The following is a 25,396-nucleotide window of genomic DNA, read 5'->3' as shown; positions in this document are numbered from 1 at the left end:
CAACATCAGGAATGCCTGTTTGCCCATGTTTTGCAGCCACTCTCTGGCTCTACCCCTGGCCAAGCTGGCTGACAAACACTTGCACTCCCAACACAGCTGCCCCTGCCACAGCAGGGTCATCAGGAGCACTGAACAACCCTCCAAGGAAGAGAGACAAGAGCAGCAAGGCAAAACCCCAGCAGCACAGCCTGCTGCACACTGACAGTGACCTTGCTGGGCTCCCAGTCCCACCCTCCCTTGCAAATTAAGTGATTAGAAAAAGAAACTCATGACTCCTCACTGCTGTGTCAGACACCTGCTCAGGCCAGACTCCCAGGGAAAAGTCAGAGTTAAATTAATGACTGACAGTGGGTGGTTCACTGCTGAGCTCTGAGTCCTGCTTATCCCAAGCATGAGCATAAGGAGGAGCCCAAAGCCTGGCAATGCCTGCCCTGCCTTCCCTTGACAATCCTTCCACACAGTTTGCCTGGGCTGCAGAGCCCAGAGCCCACATGTGCCATTTCCAGCCCACCTGACTGTTCCACCTAGACCTGAGCCCCCACAAAGCTACCCCAGACCCCAAAGCTGGGTTCAACACACCCCCAGCCCCTTCCTGACAGCTTTTCCAAATCACATCAGCATTTTGGAGTCACCCTAACAGGAACTAGGGAAATAAAAAAGTGTCTGAATGACTTGTGCTCTCATCACAGCAGAAGGGATTTACTTACATAGAGGATGGGGATGATGGAGGGGTCGTCCCTGCGGATAATGGTTGGGACATACTCTGCTTTGGGCACCTTGGAAGAGATGAGCTGCAAAGGGGAAAAAAGGTGCAACAGCATGAGGAGAAGGCAGGAGAGTCTGGACAGAAGCACAAGGGCCATGAACCAATGCCCTGTTCAGCTGGTCTCAGGTGTGACTCGAGGTAGCAGCTAACCCAGTTTATCACATCCCAGGGAAAGGTTTCCAGCCCAGAGCACCCCCAGGCCTGCTGAGTGCCCTGAGTGCCACATGAGCACACAGCTCTGCCCTCAGGCTGCACTGGGCCCAGAACAGGCTGGAAAGGGGACACTGGGGTGCACAGAGCATGGAGCAGCTCATGCAGCACCATGGATGGCTGTATCCTGTCACCGTGGTATTTTCTGAAAATTCCCTTTGCCAGGATTTCTTCTCCTGGGGAAGTTGAGAAGCGTCAGAGAAAAATGTAAATAAAAATTATCTGATTTGCTTCTCCTGTGTTTGGCTGCTTTGGAATGTGGTCTGGACATTGTTTACCAACAGGAGCATGTTTGATTAGTTTCATGTGAATTGTTTTTACCTAATGACCAATCACAGCCAGCTGTGTCAGACTCTGAGTCAGTCATGAGGTTTTATTATTCTTTTTTGTTAAGCCTTCTGTCTGTATCCTTCTCTTTCTTTAGTATAGTGATATAAATATAATATAATATAATATAATATAATATAATATAATATAATATAATATAATATAATATAATATAATATAATATAATATAATATAATATAATATAATATAATATAATATAATATAATATAATATAACATAACATCAGCCTTCTGAGAACATGGAGTCAGATTTTCACCTCTCACCTCATCCTGGGGACCCTCAGAAACACCACAGTATCCCAGTGAGGATCACTCCTGCAAACTCCTTCTGGCTCTAGGGAGTGTTCAGTGTGTGGTGGGACCTGCACAGGGTCCAGCCAAGGGCTGGCCCTGCACCAGGCACAGCAGGCACAGGGCTGCAGGTGTCAGACAGTGCCTGACAACTCTGGCTGAAGCCTCAGCTGGCTCCAGCAGCACCAGAGCCTGAACTGTTGTGATTCCAGGCCCCTCAGTTCCAGTGTGGGAGCAGAGCTGGCAGTGGTGCTCAGGTCTCTATTTTCAGGGTTAACAAGCCTCAGGCTAACTTGGCTCTGTGTTGGTGTCATGTGGCATTCACATTCTCTGAAAAAATTCCTTCACCCAGGATTTTTCTCCTGGGAAGCTGAGAAGCCTCAGAGAAAAGGAAAACAATTCTGATCTCATTTGCTTCTCCTGTGCTGTGCTCATGTGGAATGTGTTTGGAGATTGTTCACCCACAGGTGATTGTTCCATTGCATTCTGCTGGGAGTTGTTTCCACTCTTTGGCCAGTCAGGGCCAAGCTGTGTCAGGACTCTGGAGAGAGTCACCAGTTTTCATTATTATCTTTTTAGCATTCAGTAAGTATCCTTTCTGTATTCTTTAGTATAGTTAGTACAGTGTTCTTTAATATAATATAGTCTAATAAAGTAATAAATCAGCCATCTGAGAACATGGAGTCAGATGTCATCATTCCTTCCTTTGTAGGGGCATTCCCTGCAAATACAATGGTGTCAGTCCTGCTCTGATCTGGATTACAGATCCCTCCTTCTAGTTTTATTTCAATGCACTACCTCCAGCAACCACAGATCTGAGCCCATGTCAAGTCTTGGTTCATCTCTGAGTGACCCCACAGATCCCTGATGCTGTGCCTATACAAGAGACTTCCCATGAAGATCCTGAACTTAGCAGCACTGAAAGGACAGGCAGAGCATGAGCTGGAAACTCTCACCATTATTTTTGGTGGAATAAAGTCTTCTCCGTCACATGCCATGGCTTCAAGTTCCTTTTCTGCTTCCCAGTTCAAGTCAAAGTCACCATCCAGAGTCCCGCAGGAATCCTGAAGGTCATGGCCTGCCAGAACACAGGGAGCATTACAAGGGCAGAACAGCCTTCCCCACTCCATCCTGCCTTGGCAGCTTCCTCACAAGAGGTGCCACGACACTCGTGCTCTCTTGTCACCCACAGAGTGACAGACACCACTCTGGGGCTGGTGCCTTCAAACAGACAAACATGGAACAAATGAAGAGTGCACAGAGAGCTCACATCACATGTCACAGAACTTCATCACTCTCGCAGTCACCAAGCTTGGTTTTCAAATGCTAAGTCACAACAGTCACCCTGTCACTCCAGAAATGGGGAAGGAGACAGAACACAGACAGACTCTCTACACTTCAGCACTGCCAGGCTGACAAGCAAAAGTCCAAAGACTTCAAAGCTGGTCTCCTTGTAGTAATTACTGCTCTGACTACATCTTTTCAGGGATTATAAAGAAAATCTGACTTGTAGGTCAGACTGATCCTGGCAGAGAAGTCTTAGAGCGTGCGTGAGGACAGCTGCAACAAACACAGTCAAATTGCAACAGTAGACTTGAACTTGCTCTCCAAATCGACCTTACCTGTTGACCTTCAATGCCTCCTGGGGAAAAAAACATCTGGAAGGAATATAATTGACCATTAAAGGTTAAAAACAGAGATGGTTGCTGGACTGAGGAAAGAGAACCGAGGTGCCACTGTTTGTGCCTTTGGGGATGTCCGAGTGTCGCTGGGCAGTGCCTGGAGCCTGTGTGAACCACGGCTTTCCCATGGCTTTTCCATGGCTTTTCCATGGCTTTCCCATGGCTTTTCCATGGCTTTCCCATGGCTTTTCCATCTGCCTCCGGGCAGCTGAGGGAGCAGGGAGGAGTCAGACTGCCAAACAACAGGATCATGTTGTGAACCTGGCCTTCCATACACCTCCCCTTGCAACCTGGGTCTTCTACAGCTAGCAGGGCCAGATCTCGTGCTTACCTGGTAGATCAGGTCATTTCATTAGTGAAATTCACTTCAACATGGGCAAACTCATATCCACCAAGCTCCTGCCTACAGGCTTGCAATAAAATCTGTGTAAAACAGCCTTTATAAGAATACAGATGCTGGCATTCCTTCCTGTAAATGAACACAACAGCATCTCAGTCCCCTCAAGCAGAACACGGCAGCATTACTGGGGATTCCCAGAGGGATTCCTGGCAGCCCAAATGAAGATCAGATTGCCCCAAGCTATCACCTGTGCAGGAAATCAAAGCTCCATCTCATCAGCTGTGTTCTTGAGCTATTCCAGGCTAGGAAAGAGCTCAGAAGGTGCTCCTGCATGGGAAGCCACATTAGCCCCACTATGGTGAAGGCAGCCTTGGACTGGTGAGTTTCCAGAGAGGTTGTTTTGGTGCCAAGAGGATAAGGGATGATGGGAACAGAGGGCTGTAAGAGAGTTGTACCACTGGGTACCCTTTGGCAACTGCTCAATAATCTGAGGTTGGATGAGTGGTGCTCTACAAATAAATACAGGTACACACAGATGAACAGGTACATACACCTGGAGCGTTACCTGCTCCGATCTCAGGAAACTAAAAAAGGATCACAGACAGGACAGAGGGCACAGAGGAGTTACTCCAGTGGGACTCCAGTCAACAACTGCTGGAGGGTTTGCCCACAGGAGGAAGCTCAAAGGACTCAGAACTCACTTTCTCGAGAGTCATGGAAGGAATCAGCTTTGATGGGAGTCGGGTCACTCCAGGACCTGCTGAAGCTCCTCTCACGCCGTTCGGCAAATGCTAAAGGATAAAACCAGAGCACGACATTAACAGATCCCAAAGCACCTCTGCTGCTGCCAGCAAACAAATCATCCAGCAGATTGCCACCAAAGCCACACATCACAGACTCCCTTGGGCTGCTCCTTCCATTTGCCAAACGTGAGTCCTTTCCACACAGCAGAGACAAGTGTCCACTTGTGCACAGGATGGGACATGGAACACAGAAAAAGGACAACACTTGATGATCTCTCCTCAAATGCACACAGCTCAAACCTCAATTTAACCAGGGCCAGTCCAGTGTCCCAGTGTAAGTGCTCAGATTCCAAGGCCTCACAGAAATATGCACTGCAACACCTGCATGGCCAGAAGGCAGCTGTAGTGCTCCAGTAAGTTCTCCCTTCATGTTCTACTGGCATCCCAGCCAGAGCTGGCCCAAACAGCAGGGAGGGGATGTCTCTGGAAAGCTAACGCTTTCTACATTTTGTTGCAAAAGAGGAAATCCTTCAGCCTTTGCTTGCCTGCACTCTTGTGAGCACTACTCATGGCTTTTTTTCCTCCCAAGGAGTGCTGTGTTGTTTGCACTGGCATTTCCCAACCACAAACCAGGGAGCTTGGCTCAGACGGCTGCACCGCAGGCAAATTCCTGGGAACTGGCAACCACCGTGTCTGACTTGGCAAGCCCATGTGAGAGCCATTATGCCAGGATTAACAGCCACTTATGGGCACTAATACCTATTTCTGGTGGCAGACAGAGTGTGCAGCGGGGAATAGAGTAACAGCAGCACAGGAATTCACTGCAGATCACAAGAGCAGCCTGTCCCCTGCTGAAGTGTGGCCAGGGAGGGTGTCTGGGGAGACAAATGATGTCTTCAGTTCTTCAGGTGATCTTCATCCTCAGCTTTCAGATAAACCCAGGCATTTAGCTACTGTGCACAGAAAGAAAGCTTTGAAAACATGACCCAAGAGTTCCTGAGGCAGAGGCACGCCTGAGTTTCACGGAGGTAAGCCCTGTCCACGTCAGGCACTGCTAACTCAGATGCCGATGAAGACTCTGGAAAGGGCAAAGCTCTTTGCTGATCACTTCCCACAGCACATGAGAAAGGAAAGAATGCAAACTGAACTCAGCAATGCTTTGCTGTGGGCACTCTGTACACGATGCCTGGCCAGGGAGGTTGGGAAGAACAAGATGCTGTCTCTTCTGGAGCAATCCTCAGCTCCCAGGAGCAGGTTATTTACACCACTTTCACAGCACTAAGGGAGTTGCCCAACCAAGTTTTGGAGGATTATTGCCTTCACCGGGGAAAGGGAACTGCAACTTTGCAGGCCTAAGAGGTGATTTCTTCCCCAGTGAGGCATAACATTCCCTGATTTGCCCCTTGCTCCAATCTCTTCTCTGATCCTCTTCTTTCTTCCTTCCACCATCATCTCAGTTCCCACCAGGCAACTCTCCCCCAGGGCCAGCTATGGAGATGACAGTGGGACAGGGCAGGAGGGGACAGCCAGCAGGCTGTGTGGCACATGGAGCCACAGCTGGTCACAGCTGCAGAGAGGCCAGGCAGCTCTGCTGAACTCCCAGCTCAGGTTCTCCTCACTGGCCTCCACCCCAGTGATCACCAAAATCCACACAGGGGACAAGGATGCTGCAGCTTTCCTTCCATGCCTTGCACCAGAGATGTCCCACAGCCACAGCAGAGGGTCCTGGGGAACAGCCCCCAGGCTGCTGCAGGCATCCACATGTCCTGGACACTTGCAACCACCTGGTGTTCTTGTTTGTAGGGTGAAATGGCACCAACAGGTCAATTCCTCTCTCCAGCCCAAAGCCAGGTCCTTTCAACCCACAGTTGCATGTGACAGAATTCCCACAAACCCCACAGAGCCCAGCTCCTCACAGCCACACTTCCAGGTGCTCACTTACTTTGTGCTTTAACCCTTCGGCTCCCCACCATGCGGAGGTGCTTCCGAAAATTCCTGAAAGAAAGGCCAAACACAACCTTTGAGAAAGGTGACAAGAAGCAACACCTGGGCCCAGAAGAACTGTGAAAACAGGGAGGAAGAAAATAAAGTGGGGATGATGGTATATTTCCTTCTGGGCATTCCAAAGCTGGAGACCAGGTCCCCAGCCTGCAGTGATTTAGTGCTGGGATGGTGATGTTCATTGAGTGGGGCTGTTCTGAGCTCCCTGGGCTCAGGGCAAGTGGGCTCCCAGAGGGCAGCCCCCTGCTCATGGCTGCTTTCCTTTTTCTCTGGTTAAGCTTTACCTGTGCTGTATTTGCTGAGGACACCCACTGCTGCCCGTGCTGGCAGTGTTCCCTCTTTTCCTGGTAAAGAGCAGTAACTGCTCCCCTCTCTCCAGCAGAATGTGGGGTGCCCAGGCTCTGCACGCTGGGGGCAGTGCTCATTCCCAAACACAGCTCCTAAAACCCCTCCTATGCTGTTGGTAACCATGCAGCTCGTGCTGCTCTCCAGGCACAGCTGGGGAGGACCAAAGCACGTTCTCCCTCCTTGCACAGCAGAGTTGAGGGATGCTGTCTGTCCCCACGGGCCTGCTCTCCCCATGTGCTGCCCTGCCCTGGCCTCACAGGCAGGTCCAGAGGGGCTGCAGAGCACACAGCTCCAGGGGAAAGCCCTGGGGAGCAGCTACACCCCAGAGCCAGGTCTGTGTGAAACACAATGTCCTTGCTGCTCCTCAGAGGCCATGGCCAAGGGATTCTCTCCAGCCCCTCTGAGTGCAAGGGACCAGTTTCTCTCAGTTTCTCATCACTCACGAGACAGGAACAGGACAGGAACAAACAGGACACCAGAAGAGACAGGGAGAAGCAGCATCAAGAGCAGTGTCACCTCTCCATGAACCCTATTTAGTGACTGTGGCTTCACCCCACAGTGCAGCCCCAGGATGACAGAGAGCCCATGCACTGGGCACCCCTGCAGTGGGGGAGCCTTCCTGGATTCTTTGTGGCCCCCAACACACAGGGCAAACACCAGGCAACAGACACCACAGCTGGTGAGAGGGGTAAGTCACAAGTTGTCTGGCTCACACACAGGTTAGTGGGATGAGTAAGGACAGGGTACAACCATGCAGATGCTTCAGCAAACTGACTGGAACAAAAGACACTGCCAGCACTGACAAGAAATTGTTCAGAGAAACTCAGATCCATCTGCTCCTGTCCAGGAGATCTACACAAACACAGTCCTCGTGGGAGAGCACTGCACCCACGTCACCTCCTGCACCTCCCCTCTTTGGCCTGGGAGCCCTTGTTGTCATCAGGCTCCAAATTCAGCAAGAAGCAAAACCAGCAGCTGGGAGCAGCATTGTTCCATGCCAAACTTCTGTCTACACTTGGGCTATTAATGTTTCCCAAAGATTTATTTTGTCTCTACTTGGGTACATGAAGATTCACTGCTGTGGATCAGACAAGTGCCCCTTTAGGCACACCCCTGGCCTGGCTCTTTGTACAAAGCCTTCTGGGGTGCACCCTCACTTACACTGCATTCAATTAAAATCCAAATAAATACAACATTTTAAGGGAACCAGGGCTGTTCTTTACACAAAGAAGTCTCAGACATATGTTACATGGAAATCTTTACGGTCTGTTGTGAGCCTGAGATCATACCAGGCACTGAGCACCACTGTTAATTGCCCAAGGCCACTGTCACATCCTTTGGGCTTTTGGCATTTTGGAGTAAAACCCACTTTTCTTTTAAATGCTCAGCTGTCCTCTCCACAGAGGAGCTTCTTCAGACCTTGGAGGAAGAGGGGTAAAGCAGCCTTTGCATAGAAGAACGTTGCTCCCAGCTGCCTGGACAGCTTGGGCTCTCCCTTGAGACATCTAAATACATCTCCTAAACTCCCCTGAGAGCAGCTCCAAGGAGAATCCAACTGTTCAAGGTTAACCACTGCACTAAACCCTCACAGAATGGGACAAAGGCCTTTTGCTCCATCTATTTTCTTCTAGAAAAAACAGCACTTCAGAAAAGAAATGCAAATCTCAGACTGCTTCCTAATGTGGCCATGCTGTGAACATCTAGATCCTTCTGAGGGCTTCTTGCAGCTGCCTGGCTCCTCAGGCCCCTCTGTGCCTGCATGTCAGCATGACAGGACCTGGAAAAGCTGCAACCAGCTCTGCCAGCAGTGGGGCTCCCCAAACCTGCCCAGCTTTCCTGCCTGGCTCCTGCAACTGCCCCCAGGAACCCTGAGGCACTTGATCCCTTGCAAGACCCCTTCACCCATCATGACACAACCAGAATCCCTCAAGTCCCAGTGATGAAATCTCCCTTTTCTGAACAGCTCTGCTCCAGTGTGCCTTGTGGTCTGCATGGCCCCATGGCACCCCCAGGGTATCCATCCCAGCCAGAGGGGCTCCAAGCCACTGCAGTCCCTCTCCACCCTGCAGCTCTGCCTGCAGTGGGTCACCACACTCTGCCCAGAAGACTTTTCACTGCCCAAACTCCTGGCAGCACCTCTCCCACTCCCCTCTCTGGCTGCTCCTGCAGTGGGCACAGCTCTGGGCATCCCTCACTCCACAGGCAGCATCCCTGTGGCCACACCACACATCCCAGCCTCCCTGGACACCAGGACAGCACTGAAGGGGCTGTGTGACAACATCTGAACCCTGAAACACCCACCAAGGGCTGCACAGCAAACACCCAAACCCACAGCAGGGTTCTCCTCACTCCCTGCAGGACAGAGCCCGGCTCTGCCAGCAATCCCTGCAGCCAGAGCCCCCCGGTGCTGTCCCACCTCCCCTCTGGGACAGGGCAGGCACAGCCAGGCCCCCTGCCCTGCCAGCCCTGCACTGTGCTCAGCAGGAGCAGGGACATGGCTCGGGTGAGGCCATCCTCCCTCCTGGCTACACAACCCACCAAGGTTCACAGCTGCTCCTGTACTCACAAGCCATTTTCTAACCAGGCTTGCCTCTGGCTAACAAATTCTGAGAAATCTCTCTTTTTAAAGGCACACTGTCTATTTGTTTAGAGTGTCTTTAGTTTGGATTTTTATTTCTCTTTGTTATTGATGGAAAAAAACTCACCATTCTGAAGTTGCTATGAAAAAATATTGCCTGGTAATTTCTCAGTTAAGAAAATCTGATGTTTTTCTCCCACTTGGTTTTGAACAGTGCTGAAGTGATCATGGTAGTTTTAAACCAATTATACAGATACTGTGTTATTCTTTTTAGTAGGCTGCCACAACTCTTGGTACATTTAAAAAACCAAACCAGTTCTGATTCCTACTGTGAGTAAATGATGTGCCATAGGAAGGCTGCAGAAGAAAACCAGGCCTTTCTGTAATTCCTGGACAAGGAATCAGTCCTCATCCACTTTTATTTCCCTTCCATTACTGAAAAAAAAAAGACTTAAAAATAGACTTCTGGTCACTAGAGATGTCAGTTTTGCCTAGGTCTCAGATTTTTGAGGTGCATTTGTACATGCAGCAACAGCACGTACAGTATTCATCTAACCTCAAACAAATTCCTGCCTGTGGCAAGGGAGTTGGAACTAGATCATAATTTAGTTTTCTTCCAATCCAAACCATTCTGTGATGATACGAAATTCCAAGTTGGAATGGGGAAATTGCATCTTTAATTTTTTAAGTATGTATTTTTCTGCCTGAGGTACAGATCATGTGGAATGCTAAAAGCAACTTGACAGTGTTCTTTAAGAAGATGGAGATCAGCTATCCTGAGCATCATTCACCTCCACAGCTCCAGCAGAGCCACTGCCAGTGTCCCCAGGACAGCACAGAGACAGGGACAGCCACGGTCAACGGCACCAGGGTTCAGCAGTGACCCCAAGGGCCCATGCAACAGCAGGTGACAGCTGTGGGGACGGGCCCTACCTCTGGATAAGAGCTGCAGAATCATTCTCTCGTTTCCGTCTCTTCCTCTCTGCGTAGCCCCTGAACGCCCTGGGAAACCATGGCAAGCCATTAACCAAGTCCAGCTTGGAAGTGGAGAGGACAAGGGACACACAGAGGGAAGCTCTGGGCAGACAACAGAGGCTGAGCTGCCCAGGGGGCTGGGCAGCACCACGTGTGGGTCAGGGCACTCAGACCACAGCTCCTCACTTCTCTGGGCTGCTCCTCAAACATCAGAACGTGGCCCAAAGGAGCACCCACCATCCCTGGGCTGCTCCTCAAACATCAGAACGTGGCCCAAAGGAGCACCCACCATCCCTGGGCTGCTCCTCAAACATCAGAACATGGCCCAAAGGAGCACCCACCATCCCTGGGCTGCTCCTCAAACATCAGAACGTGGCCCAAAGGAGCACCCACCATCCCTGCTCTGCAGAAAGGACCTTGGAGCTGCAGCCACACTCTCTCTGCACACCAGCATCAAGAGGGACAAAGTGTGCCAGCGACTAAGGGCTGCACTCAGAGGATGAGGATGGTTTGGTGGGATCCATGTAGGCCTACCAGGTGTAGCCACCTAAGCTCCAGCCAGCTGACAGACAGCCCCTAGCACAGGGAAAGCACAAGTGAATATGATGGACAGGAGAGGAGAGCTTAGCTAGGACACACCAACAGACAAGGAAATAAAAAAAATAAGATTATACTTACGAGATGCTAGAGATTCCAGGAGATGCAGAGAAAAAGAGAGAAAAGAGGAATTTATTAGTGCTCAGCCCCAGTCAGTGTTCTAAGGGAATTCTCACTCCAGAAGGAATATATCTTGTTAGGTGGAAGGAAATTGCTTTTTAAATTAAACATTTCTCAGTGGTGAGACTCCTCCTTGACTGAGCTTAATCCTCCCTGGGGCAGGGCTGACATGTGGCTTGGATGCAAAGTGAGCTCCACACAGACCCAGAGACTGTGCAGATGTACAAGAGCTGAGTGTGGCCTGTCAGGCTGCAGAACCACGAGCTCCTGGAGCAGGGAGAGCTGCTCCCACCATGGCAAACACTGCTGAAGCTGGCTCATGCTGCCTGCTCCATGAAGGGAGTGAGCACAGCGGGTTGAAAACACTGGAGCAGGGGCCAAGGGCACCTGGAGAGCCACCCCTGCACTCTGGGGACTTCTGGAGGAGTTTCTGTGTCACTTCTAGAGGCAGCACAGAAGCTCCAGAAATGTTAACCAAGGAGCCACATCTACCAAGGGACTTGTGCTCCTCCATGGTTCCCTCAGGGCACCATTCCCCAAACCAATCCCACAATGGCCTTCAAGCATTGCAAGCCCAGCCATGGGCCATCATCCTGCAACAAATCTGCACAGAAAATACAAACTCAGACAGCAAAGGCTGTGTCCAAATGTGCTGATTTTGCTGATGGTTTGTGGGTCAGATCAGAACTGTGAAATACCATTGACTGTTATCAGCCAATATCTTTTAAATGTTTTTTTCTGGGGGATGCAGCTATCCCACTCCTCAACTCCAGATCCAGCCCTCCCTGCATGAATCCTTCCAGGTCTGGTCCAGTCTGGGTTATCCCAAGAGAAATAACCAGCCTCTCCAGGATTTGGGGAAGGAAAAGCACAAGGGAAAGAAGAAATGTCAGAGAAACAAGAGTACAAAAAGGACACCAGATTAGACAAGAAGAAACCAGAGCCAGAGGGCTGAGAGTGTCCCAGACATTGGAAGAAACACACAGGAAAAAGGTGACAAGGCTGGGGAAGAGCCTTGGAAGGCAGAACAGCATCTTGTTTTCCTCTCTGCTTGCCTTGGTTTTCCAGTCAGGTGGGAAATACTCGAAAGCAGGAAGGCAGCACTCCCTGGCAAGCTGGCAGAACCTGGAGACAAGGCTTCCCTCACTCTCCTGAGCCCTTTGAGAGCTGCCTCCTCCCAAACTCAGCACCCATGAGCCTGCATGGAGCGTGGAGGGAGAGGCTCCTCCTAACTCACACCCCTTCATACTTTGCAGGGATTTTACTGACACTTTTTCACACGTGCAGAGCTGCAGGGCTTCCTTACCCCAGAGGAAGGCACCTCTGGGGAGTGAGGGATGCAGGGCAAGCCTGGAATACCCTTCCCTTGGGAGGTGTGTGCAGCAGAAGCAGCTGGTGGAGGGTCCCAGCTGGTGACCCACAGGAGCCTTGCTCTGCAGAGGCAGCCAGGCCACAGTGTCACAGACAAAATCAGGGAACAGAGAAGAACAGGGTAGCCCGAGGAGTTAAAGAAGGTAAAACCAAACAAATGAGAGCAGTAGAGAAGAATAGTGAGTAGGAAAGAAAATAACAAGAGACAAGTTTCTCTCTTATCCCTGAACAGTGATGCCAAACACACAACTCCTGCTCCAGGCTCTGGGTTTTGAGCAGGTCCAGACCCTGAGATGCAGAACAAAAGCCACAGCAGTGGTTGCACTTACGCTTGCATAGTTGTGGTAGCAGTGTGAAAACTGAAGAGGTTCTCCTTTGGGAACCAGGTTCGTATGGGGACATCATCTGCAAGAGAGAGAGAGCTGAGCACCCAGCAGGCACAGACACCCTTCAGACAGCCCCATTTCCTCCCCAGGCTCCTTCTCTCAGGACTTTCCTTCAGCATCCTGCCCTGACTGAACAGTTCAAGTCTCATCCTCCTCATAGAATTGCACACTGCCACTGAGTGTTCTGTACATTCCTGCTAAGCCTGTCTATCAGGCTACTAAGTGAAGAATAAAAGCTCTATCTTAAACATTGGAGATTAGAATAATCCAGGAATTACAGAACTGACATTTGAACTAGGGAAAAAAAAAATAGGGAAAAGAAACATTTTTCATTAAAAGCATTTTCCTGTCTCTGCCTTTTCCTTTATATCATTGATTGAAACTGTCCCATTCCTCCAGTTCTTTCTGATACAGACCAGTAGAAGATGAAAAGCATTTACCTTCCACTCAGAACAGTAAGCCTGAAATATCCTCTTTTTTTCTGCCACTGAAGTTTCAATAAACCCCTCTCACACCTGCTCCTGGTGACTTGGCCTTCAGGAGTTCCCCTGGTTTGGAAGTCAAAGCACCCATCAGCTCCACAGCCTGCAGGTACCTGAGCTGATGTAGTCACCTCTCTTTGTAAACTGCCCTACCCAATTGTGGGTACCAATTGTGGGGTTTTTTTCCTATTTCCAGGGCATCAGAACACTGCATCACCTTCACTGAATGACCACTAAGACAAAAAGCAAAATAAAAAAGTCACCAATTATGTGTGTGGTGACCAGGAGAGGAACCTGCCCAAGCAGCAGCTCCTGCTGAGAACTCTCAGGGTGGAGTCAGGCAGGCAGGGAATCAGAGGGGTACTGAAATCCACTGCCACAACACTTGAGAGAGCTCAGTGAACTGGATTCCTGGGGCTGGGGCTATCTGATTTTTCATCTTGCTTCTCATCCAATTTGTGACTCCCTTGCCTAATGCCTTGCCTCATGTTGCTGATTGTGTCTTGCTTCAGTCATTCAAGTCTTCAGATCTGATAATATTTCATATTCTGGCATTGTCAAGGTATTTTTTAATTCACTTTCACTGGCCCAAGCCCAGTCAAACTCCACATGCCCACTGCAGGCATAATTACTACAGACCAGCCATCTTACCAAATGTTTTGTTCAGATCATTATATCCTACAGATTATTCCCTGAAAGTACAGAAAGTGGCTGCAATTACAGATGCAAAAAATGCTAACTGCAGCTGGGGAGCCTTCCTTTGAAATGCAGCTTCCAAAAAATCTATAGAAAGCTGTAGCAGACACTCCTTCTCAGCTCACAGTTTACGTCAAGTCTTGTTTAAAGGCACTCCAAGGAAATATAGATGTTAAATGAAACTGCATTCCAGTATGCTAAAGACTTCTGCGGCAGTCCCAAAATCTGCTCTCCTCCAAAACACAGAGACACAAGCAAAGCAGAACAACTCAGACTGTAAATGAGTTACTTGTTTGAAGCCTCCAACCCACAGAAGTGCTGAAGGAGAAGTTGTACAAATTCCTTTTTAGCCAACAATTCTGTTTAGGCTTCTCAGGGACTGCTCATCTCAAAGGACTGACAGTCTCTTCATGTGTTTTACAGCTTTTAAGCCACAGGCTTTGGTTCAAAGCAGAGCTTATGAACAACAGCTAATACACCCTTAGGAGGCTTTGCCTGCCCATCACTGGGAGCTTTCTCTCCTTTTCTCATAGACTGGAGTTCACTTAGGAACAATATCCCTGCCCTCCACACAGCACTCAATGTGGAATAAAGGATTTGGGACCCTTCAGAGGGTAGAACATCAGCAGAGGAGCTTGCAGGTGGGGACTGGGCAGTGCAGCTCAGTTCCAGAGCTCACTCACCAAATGAAAATTCAGACCATGGGCATGGCTGTTGCTGCCAGGAGCAGGCAGCACATCCTTTCTGGCCAGGCAGAGCAGCTTGTTCTCCTTTCCTTTCACCATCAACTGGGAGGAAACAGTGGAGGAGCCAGGGGCCTGGTAAGACTGGAGGGACTGGAGGGACACCACCACCATCCAGCATCTCCAGCCACTTCCCACTGCACCCAAACCCCAGCACCTCTGTCCACAGTCTGTGTGTCTGCATCAGATGCTGGGAGCAGCCCAGGAGATGACAGCTTGTGCTCCCCTGAACGGTGTCAGGCATCAGAGACTCAGCATCCAAACCCATATTCAGTGATGCCACTGGGGCCTGGCTGCCATAAGGGTTGGTTTGCAGCACAAACTTGTCATGTGGATGCAAACAGAAGCAGCACTGTCAGGTGAGCCCTGGGGAAATCAGCCTCTCCTGCCTCCACTGCTCCCTTTCCCTGCTAGCCAGGCAGGAAGGACGTGCCAGGGAATTCTGTAACCTGTGGCACTTTGCTGTTCAGTTCTGGGATTATCTGAGTGGCAGCACTTGGATAGAGAGTGCAAATAAGACCAAGCTGAGGGAACTCTCCTTCCATGGTGCCAGTGCTGGGATGGAAATTGGGCTTGGGGACACAGCCCTGCCTGTGCAGCCACACATGTCAGGACCCAGAGGCTTGAGATGAGCACCCAGGGGAGCTGCTGAAAGATGGAATGCCCAAGGGGGCATCTACAGGTCCTGCACTGGCCACTTTGCTCTCATTTAAGTGACTATTCTGACACATTTTCAGACAGACCAATCTCCACCCCACACTGATGACTGGCCCCAATGAAAATGGCTGCCTGGCTGAAAACAGATACTGAATTCCAAGGCCCAGTAACAGCATTTCCCTGCAGGAATTGCCAGCACAGGATTCCAGCAAACACAGCTCCAGCTGTGAGGAGTTAAACTCCTCCATTAATGCTGTGGAGCTTTCCCTTGCTTCTGTATCAAGTAACTTCCCTCAGTCCCACAGTGCAATTCTGATTTGTCCAGGTGTGCTGGTTTGGGCTGGGATAAAGCTCATTTTCTTCACAGGAGCTCACATGGGGCACATGCAATGTCTGATGTGAATCCCAAAAAGTCCCAGGGAATAGAGGAACGATGCTTAAAAATCATGCACAGGATTTCAGGGGGCTGCAGTTTTCCCACACATTTCATAATCAGCTATTTTTTCATTACTATTATTAGTTAAGGTAATATATTCATGTAGCCACATAATTTCAGCTGTCTAGGCATGAAAACATGGTCCAGGACCCAAACCTTTGGTGATTTGACCTGTGGTAAACATCACTGCAGTATTTATCAGAAAACTCTGAACCCAGGGAAGCTGGACAGTTTGATCTGCACAGTCCTTATACACAGTTTCTTTTCAAGGAGAAAAGCCTGACCTTTCCTGGCCAGACTCTCTGCTCTAAATGCCTTGATATGTGTTTACAGAAAAAATCAGACAAATTAGGCCAGACTCTTTGCCAGCCACATACAGGCAAAGATGGCCTGCACATCAGCTTATAATTCAAAGCACACAGACTGTGACATATATTTGATTAATGGTTCAGTTTGTAAAGACTTTTTTTGATGGAATGGAATAATTACAAGCACTCTTGTAATTGAGAGAACATTAAGCAAGGAAGAAAGGAGGGAAAGAGTCCAACACTATGTTATTTGCTAATATTTGTAGGAAGCCCATGAGGTGGCACTACATGAGTGGCATCCAGCCCTGCAAACAAGAATTTTGGGAACACACCAAAGTACAGAACACCATAACTTGAGGCTCTCACAGAAGCAGTTCATAAAGATTTCCCCTGCCCAGCAAGAGGCAGAGAGAGGATCCTGCTCTGAACTGCCTCTGGGGTGAGCATGGATGCAGGGTTTTGACCAAGTCCTTCCTCTTTTACTCTTCCTCCACAGAAAAGGAGCCATGAAAACCACCCAGAGCAGCCTCTGATGACCAGGAGCTAGGATGAGCTGGCCTCCAACTGAGCTCAGCTTATTGCAAACTCCTCCTTTGACAATCCCTTTCCAGGAATGCTGCCTCACGGTACCAGAAGGGCCCTGGATCAAAACCCCTGTGCTGGGATGAGATGGGTGTCACCTTTTGTGTCACCTGGTGTGGTGGCTGACAGTCTGGTCAGAGGGACAGGCAGATAAACTTTCCCAGACATTCCTCTGGGAAATTTTGAGAAAGCTCAGAGAAAGAATTAAAACAATCCTGCAGCTGGTGTTTCAAACGTGTTGTTAATTGTAAAATGTTTACAAGAAGGGTGTGGCTCCTAATTAACCAAGAGTGTGAATAATATTAATTAAAAACCAATCAAGTCCACCTTTATTGTAACTGTCAATGTCCTAGGGTGACGTTCTGATGCTGTATCCCCATTCCTGTGCTCTGTTTATGCTGGATGTTATGTTCTGTGCCTTCCAGACTGGCTCTGAAGAGTGAAAGTTTTGTTTTGGTTTTGCTCTCAGCCGCTCCCCCACGGCTGGTGGGACACACAGACAGGGCAGTGCATGGTGCTGCTTTTGCTTTTTGCTTTGCTTTTTGCTTTTGCTCTCACTCTTGCTTCTGCTCATTAGTTAATTTAGATAAACAGTCCAAATTTCTTCCTGGACTGTTTCTCCTTTCCCTTTTTTGGACCTACTCGAACCTGCTCCGGACGGGGACCTGGCAAACACCGAGAGTTTGCACCTTGTGGCTGCAGCAGCTGCCCCAGCACAGGAGGGACTGAGAGCAGAGTGACCACCCCCAGGAGAGACTTTCTGAATTTGTCATCATTTCAGAGCGGTGACAGAGTGGTGTCATCTGGTATTGTTCATTTTGTGTGCTGGGGGTGCTGTGCCTGGTAAATAAACAGGTTCTTTTCACTTCTCTCCAAGGAATCCTTCCCAAACCGGTTGGGGGGAGAGGCTGTGTGGGTTTGCTTTCTGGAGGGGCCCCCTTTGGAGGTTTTCTCCCAAATTTGCCCTAAACCAGGACAGTCTATAAAAAAAGTGTAGTTTCTAGTAAACTTTGCATTTTACCTTCTGAGACCTTAGAGTCTATAGATCACTTTATTCACCCATCCTCAATACAACAACAACAAGCCAGCAGTCACTTACCAGACACTCGATCCACACTGTACATCCTCTCCAGCCTTTTCCTGTGCCACCCAGCCTCACCAGGTGGGTGCTGCTCCAGCTCAATGGACTGCTGGGAAGGGGCAGCCAGCCTGGAGCAGTTGGGGCACTCCTTGGAGCCCTGGCGGCCGCTGGGCCAGGCCTTGCAGTGCCGGACGCCGTGCGAGCCGGCGGCGCCGTGCGCGTGGTGCCCATGGTGACACTCCTCGTGGGCAGCTCCCTTCATCACCACCAGCTCCATGCTGTCGTTCTCGTGCTCTGACAGCATTGGCCTCTCCCCAGAGATGGTGTAGACTCGTGGCTTGGGGCCCTCGCTCGGCAGCTTCTCCGCCTGCTCCTCGGTGAAGCTCCTCTCGAATTTGCCGTCCGAGATGACCGAGAGCCTGCGCTTGTTCTGGGCCACCTGCTGCATCTCAGGGGAGTCCTCCTGCCCGATGTAGGAGTCTGCTAGCAGGTGATCTGAAACAAAAGGCATGTTTTCCTTAAAGCAAAGCCACACAGACACTGGCAAATCCAGGAGACTCTTTGCTGCTGCTGTGTAGGGGAGACAGACACAGGAGGCCCCCATTTCAGATGAACGTGTGCCCATCACCACCTTCTAAACCTCCAGAGCAGGCAGTGAAATGAGAGATATTTCTCACAGAGAGGCCCAATATTTTAAACATATGTGGCCACCCAACAACTCTAGCAGCAAATACAGGTCTCATTGCACAGCCTGAAAAAACTGCCATGCAAGACAGCCCTGGTTCAGCTGCAGCCCTGCTCAGCCACACGAGGGCTACAGAGCTGGTGACAGTCTGCAGGACAAGGACCAGCACCACCTTCTCCAAGTGCCAAACTCTGAGTGTTTGGTGCATTAAGTTCTTTCAGAACACTGGCAAAGGGGCAAACCAACAAGGTTTGTTTGGCTTTTTTTCCTCCTGATTTTCTGCCAGGTGGTTTGACATGAAAGAGATGCAGCAAGGCTTCAGCTGGCAGCTGCAGCACAGCACCCCCCTGGTCTCACAGATGGCCAGGGCTCAGCCCGTGGGAGCTGTCCTGGAAGAAAACACAGCCGCTCCCTTTGCAGGGTAGGAAGATCCAAAGGAGAGAGGCCCATGAGTGCAACTATCTTTGGAGCCCACACACTGGATGGAGTGCCAGGAAATCTCAGCATTTCCATGGCAATTCCATGCATGAACCCAACAGTAGCTCCCACCCACCTGCTAATCCTTTTTCAAGTGGCTGTTAATTACCTCTTACACTTCCCTTCAGATGGGAAGCAGCTCAGGGACTGGCAAAAAGGCTCAGCAGGGAAGGCATTATTTATGTGACTGCTACCCAAAAAATGAAATCATTAGTGTCCAGCACAGACAGAAGCACTTAAAACAGAGGCAGAAAGCAAACCCAAGCCTTTGCTTCAGTAGATATTTATGGAACATAACTTCTTCAGCTACCAAGTCATGACCTGGAAGAACTCATCCACAATTTGAAGGCTTGGCTACCTTGCAACCAGCCATGAAGTGAAGGAGGAAGAGGAGAACGACCTCTGGACAAGAACGTGTGTAACACAGACTTTGTGTGTATGTGTGTAACACAGACCTTTCACTGCTGCCACATTCTGCTGCCCATGAAGTGCTCCCGTGCCCCTCTGAGAGGAGCCCTCCCAAGCTGAGGCCATGCACAGTCAGCTTTTGAATCTGAAATCCATCCTGGAAAATGCTCACATTGCCAAGGGCCTCTCCCCCTGCTCTGCTTGCAACCAGAACTGAGTTAGTACTGGTACAGGGTCTCACCCTTGTCTCATTTTTCTGCTTGAGATACAACTTCCTCCAGCACCACTAGGAAATAAATCAGTCTCTGGCCACTCTGCTCAAGAAGTGACTGTCAGGGCTGTTCAGGCTGACACAAGTCAGGTTTCCTTTCATTTGTCTCCTCACAGTCTCTGGATACTGGAGCTGGCCAGGAGGAGACTTCTAGGAGTCCTGAAGAAAGAGCTGAGCCTTTTGAACCTGCAGCTGATGCTCTGTCCAGGCTTCACATGAAGTCAAAAATCCATGTCCAGGTGTAGTGAGGGGTAGTGCCCAGAGAGTGTGAAAGGCTGGCAGGGCTCTACTGTGCCCCATGGTCAATGTGGACATTTGCACCTGCTCCAAGAGGAGCCTGATGGACAATAAGGGACATTCCAGTGGAAGAAGATGTTCCACAGGCTGTCATCCCAAAGTCTGTACCCAGCTGCAGGCTACAGTGTCAGAGAACAGTGCAGAGAGTGCTCACAGGCCCCAGAGCCTCTCAAACCACGTGTCCCCCCTCAAGAGGCAGCAGGTCCCCTGCATCTGCTCTCCAGCAGCTCAGATCCTCCCCAGCTCCAGGATTAACCGTGCTCTAGAGTGGGCATGTCTTGGGAAAACACCACCAAAGACTCCCTGAGATCTGCCAAGATCTGTGCTCGCTAATAGTGCCAAACAAACCATTTTTAAAATTAAAAACAAAGGCCAGCTCTAAGTACTCTTCTCAACTTGTCAAATTTACTAATCTGTGTGGGCACAGTGACGCTACCGATTTCTTAAGGCACCACAAAATCGTGGCTGACAGCTGCCCCTGTTCCTCCTGAAACTGATACTTGTATGGGAGATGCACAGCCTCCTCAGAGGGAACACACAGGAGTGTCACCTTCACTCACACACTGACAGCTCTGGAATTCAGACAGCCAGGAATTCCTGAGCCCTGGGATCTGTGGCTAAATGGAAAAATGAAGTCCCCAAAGCAAAATATGCCTGAAAATGCTGATGATCACAAGAGCAAAGAGACCAATTCCAATCTCTGTTTTATAAGCAGTGAGGTCTGTTCAGCTCCATAAAATTTACAGACATTTCAGGGGCCTGTGACTGGTTTCAAGTAAGAGTAAATTTTTTACTGAAATCCTGGCAGGATTGACCAGATATATATGACATAAACTACCTACCTGATCTAGCATGCAAAATGTGAGGATAATCCTTTCTTCCTACCTTACTTGTCCCCTCCTCAAAGTGTTTTCACTTGTACTTATGTAAGAGTTTTCACTACAAAGGGCTGCCACCACACCAATGTGCTTTCTTTTTGTAAAACAATTGGATAATTCTTCTTCATTTTCATTCAATTTAGCACCTTCAGTAATTATACACTGGAGAAGCAACTTCATATGCCAAGGGAATACAAACCTTTATTCAAGAGTAGCTGTTAATAAAGAATTATCTACAAAAAAAATAGTGTGGAAGGAAAAGAGATTCAAACATCCATCATAATTGATGGATGAATTATTGGCCTGTAGAACAGAATCCACACCATTTCAGGAGTCTGTGCATTCACATACATGAGTCACACACACCAAGATGTGACCAGTTATCCTTGCCTGTGCTTACAGTGAACAAGATTCAGGTGCCAAAACACTGCACTTGTTGCCACAAAGACATTTGAGGCTAATAGTTTGCTTCTGCTAGGAAAGAAGTCAGGCTGGTCCAGAAATCAATGCTGGATTAGAGCTGAGCCACAGGGATGTGGGGTGAGGAGAACCAAGGGACACTCACAGGAGCTCAGCAATGGAGTCAGCTGCAGCAGGCTGCTGTTAACACCCTCACCTCAAGCTGCTGCTCCCTTTTTTCATTTTCATGTGGCTCTTGCCACCTCTCCCACTCCCAGCTGCTCCCTCCACCTGCCATGGCAGCCCTGGCAGTGTGACTGGGCAGCCTGGCACAGCTCCGTCCCCTCACCTGCCATGGCAGCCCTGGCAGTGTGACTGGGCAGCCTGGCACAGCTCCCTCCCCTGCCATGGCAGCCCTGGCAGTGTGACTGGGCAGCCTGGCACAGCTCCCTCACCTGTCATGGCAGCCCTGGCAGTGTGACTGGGCAGCCCGGCACAGCTCCCTGCCCTCACTATGCCATGGCAGCCCTGGCAGTGTGACTGGGCAGCCTGGCACAGCTCCCTGCCCTCACTATGCCATGGCAGCCCTGGCAGTGTGACTGGGCAGCCTGGCACAGCTCCCTCCCCTGCCATGGCAGCCCTGGCAGTGTGACTGGGCAGCCTGGCACAGCTCCCTGCCCTCACTGTGCCAGAGCTGCCCTGGGAATGGCTCTGCTCCCCCACCTGCTGCCTTCAGCAGCAATGCCTGTGTCTCACACTGCTACTTAGGACCAGATAAATCTGGTTCCTCAGGTTCTCTTTTTACCTTGACTCTTGCTCTACATGGATTTATTGTGCACAAGGAACTGAGCAGCAAGGTGAAAGGAAGACCAAGGTGCTTGATCTGTAGATTGTGTGTCCATTGGTACCAGAACCATCCAGGTGGTATTTCCATCACTTCCCTGCCCACTTGGACCAAGCCCAGCAGGGTTTGACATCCAGTCCTGAGGGCCAAACCACTTCTCACCCCCCTCATTATGTACTTGAATATACAACCTTTTGTCTTTTTGGCTTCACTTGCTCCTGTCTGACATTTCTTTCTTCACCTTCTCCACAACACTGCCCAACACAGGCCACAGGCATGACCAAAGACTGACATCTGTGTTGGGAAATGGCAGTGTCTTGGGGAAAAAAGAACCCCATTCTCAGTACATGTAGTTCCTGATAATTAAGCATTTATTTGTGTTAGATACTTACAATACATCCTTTCTCATTCAGTAACCCTAGCTTGAGCACTCACTGTGACTTAGGGAACTGACAAGGGCTTGCACATTTTCCTTTCAGTGCCACCACGTTTCTCCAGAGCCTGGAACACGCTGGGATCAGCCCCCACTGACTGATGCCCTTCCACAACTGTGGAGCCAACTCCTGTCTGCTGCAGGCTGCCTTGTGACCCCCTGGGATGAGAAGTTTATAAATCAAGGCAGCATACAGCCACAAGGCACAGACAGAAGCTCCAAATTTATTCCTGTATTTAGCAGCTAAACTGATGATTAAAGCACCTTAGATTTAAAGCCTCCGCTCCAGCATCAGAGGCAAAGTGGCAAAGGGGAATCCAGATAAACCCTATTAAAAGAACATCTGTCATCTCAGCAAAAAAAAATTCAGAGAGACAGTTCTTTCTTCCCTGTTTCTCCTCAGCTGGAACTCTCTGGACCTGATATTTATGACAAGTAAGTTCCAACTTTAAATCAAAGAACTGCCACAGTCACTGAAGATGAATAGAAAGTTTTTGGGTGTACGTACAGGGCCTTGCTCAAAGAAGTAGGAATGAAGTTAATGATGTTTTTACCTTGCACCAGGAGGAATCCAGCTGATTCCCTCAGTGAGGGGAGCACTGGCCAGAGCTGCAAAACCCATAACAACCATTCAAATGGCACAGCTGAGAAGTTTCTCCTGCAATCACAACTCCAAGACCTCCCACATGCCTGTCACTGCCCCTCAGGTGTGCTGGCAGGTCTGGTCTCCTCTGCTCCCTCTCAGAGATGTAATGCAGAGCTTCTCCCCATGCCAGCTCTGTTCTCCCAACAATGTGACCCCTGGCACAGGACAGGCAGCCCACCTTGCTGGGCTCTGGGCTGAAATGTGATCAAGAAATAATCATGGGAAAAATGGGAATTTTGTTCAAGTTATTGAAGCATGAGGCAGGGATATCAAAATGGAAGATACAACATTAAAAAAAAAAGTCACAGTGGCATTTCAGGCATGCAGTAGCTTCAAAGCCAAATGAGTAGATGGAATCACAGAATAGCTGGGGTTGGAAGGGATCTCTGAAGATCACCCAGCCCAAGTCCCTGCCAAGACAGGGTCACCTGGAACAGGTGACACAGGAACATGTCCAGGTGGGTTTGGAATGTCTCCAGAGAGGGAGACTCCACACCCTCCCCAGGCACCTGATCCAGGGCTCTTTTTCCCTTCCTCATGTTGGGGTGGAACTTGTTGTGTTTTAGTTTATGGCCATTGCTCCCTGTCCTGTCACTGGCACCACTGAGCAGAGTCTGGCACCATCCTCTGACACCCCTTGAGGATATTTATGTGCACTGATCAGATGCCCTCTGCTCCAGACTAACCAGACCCAGCTCCTGCAGTCTCTCCTCAGATGAGAGATGCTCCAGAGCCCTCATCACCTTTGGTCCTCTCCAGCAGCTCCTTGTGTTTCTTGAACCGTGCACAAGGACCTGCACAGGGAACGGACAAAGGCTGCTTCTGGAAGGGAGCTGCTCTGAGAAACCAGAAGGTCACATAGCTATGACAAAATGGTTCCAATTAGTCCCCCCTGCTCAAATGGGCTTCAAAAACAAACAAACTCAAGATAGCATTGACCTGGCATCTCATAGGTGAGTAACCTTTTAGTCTGGCCTGTAACATTAATGTGAATAGATGAAATTGCTACTGTGAGACACGACCCAAAGGAGCAAGTGGCAGCTCCATCACCGGCCCAGCATCTCCATGGTAACACCCTGACCTACGTCTTTGTTCCCTCTGTAAGGCAACAACAGATTCCACAGCAAGTTCCAGGATACACCCACACCATCCTTGCACTGGCTGATGCTAGAAGAGACCTGAAGCCCTCAGAGATGGGATTTCACATCCTTGCTTTGTCCTGAGCTCAGGCCACCTACAGCTCCCTCCAGAGCACGGGCTCTTCCCAAAAAGGCCACCACCACCTCATCAGCACAGGGACAGACTGAGAGCAGAGCCAGCAGCACTGCTGGGACAGGACAAACATCCTCTAGAGAAAAAAACCAACCTGGTGCTCACTCTGAACCAGGCTGGGCTGGCAGCTCCATAGTGTAAACCCAGGAGATGGAATGTCCCTCTCAGAGCACTGCACAGCTGCAGCTTTACTTGCTGGTGGCACAGGAAGCTCAGCTCACAGGTTACTCAGCTTGAAGCACCTAGGAAGCCTCACCTGGGGTCTCTCTAACTCCATGCCACTCTCTGGCAGCATCAGGCAGCTCCTCTGTGCCTGGCTGCTCCCTCCACACACACTCACAGCCAAAGCCCAGGCTCCAAACACAAGTGACTGATCCAGTGGTGGCTCCACACCCAGCACAGGCACAAACGTGGTTTTGCTCCTGCCACCCCTCCCCACTGCCACTTGGCTTGGGGATGCTTTGCTCCTTACACACTCACATTGATGACTGAAAAATCATGGATCATGCAAAAAACAAAGGGAAGACACAAAGATTACTTTTTTTGAGCTTAAAAAGAAGTTTTTCCAGTTTCAGGTAACTGCCTCCTTTGGTTTGTCCTGCTGCAAACCAGTGACCATGCTGGTTCAGCAGGAGCCATGGAGAATTTGGCTCAGCTCCTGCCCAAGGCCCATCACCCCTGCAGCACCAAGGACACTTTATATTGGATCTCACCCTTTCCCACACAGCTTGCCCAGAGCAGCTGGTCACAACAGGCAGCCCAGTGCTGCATCCTCCAGCCCCACTCCAGCAGCAGCAGCTGCCCTCCCAATAACCCCACTGAGCAAAACAGACTAAAACAGTAACAAGAAAAACCTCCCACAGCTCCCTCCCGATCCTTGTGTCTGAATCCCAGCTCACACCAGAACAGATCCCTGCTTCCCCAGACAGCAGGGAATTTCTCAAAGGCTCTGCTTGCTGTCCTTCTCAATGTCACTGCCCCATGCCCTGGTACCTTTTCTTCTCACAGTTCCAGAACATGGAGATAAAATCTAATGTGCATTATCT

At 49.8% G+C, this 25,396-nt stretch overlaps 1 protein-coding gene across 4 annotated transcripts in view; it reads right to left on the bottom strand.

Annotated features, from left to right (window-relative positions):
* NSMF (NMDA receptor synaptonuclear signaling and neuronal migration factor) overlaps nt 1-25,396 on the bottom strand; it is a 49,919-nt gene that overhangs the window by 11,830 nt on the left and 12,693 nt on the right. For 2 of the 4 annotated variants that reach the window (XM_066562618.1, XM_066562619.1), the window contains exons 3-8: nt 17,759-18,235; nt 12,699-12,774; nt 6,322-6,374; nt 4,338-4,427; nt 2,571-2,692; nt 708-791 (exon numbers count right to left, since the gene is read on the bottom strand). In XM_066562618.1, coding sequence (XP_066418715.1) covers nt 708-791; nt 2,571-2,692; nt 4,338-4,427; nt 6,322-6,374; nt 12,699-12,774; nt 17,759-18,235 — 902 coding nt within the window. Of the gene's footprint in view, nt 1-707; nt 792-2,570; nt 2,693-4,337; nt 4,428-6,321; nt 6,375-10,239; nt 10,309-10,959; nt 10,966-12,698; nt 12,775-17,758; nt 18,236-25,396 lie in introns of all 4 variants that reach the window. The other 2 variants (XM_066562620.1, XM_066562621.1) reach the window with 2 other exon arrangements.

The sequence above is a fragment of the Molothrus aeneus genome, chromosome 19, assembly GCF_037042795.1.
Source record: "Molothrus aeneus isolate 106 chromosome 19, BPBGC_Maene_1.0, whole genome shotgun sequence".
NCBI lineage: Eukaryota > Metazoa > Chordata > Aves > Passeriformes > Icteridae > Molothrus > Molothrus aeneus.
The sequence above is the reverse complement of the archived record's forward strand: the minus strand, read 5'-3'. Positions and strand labels throughout refer to the sequence as shown.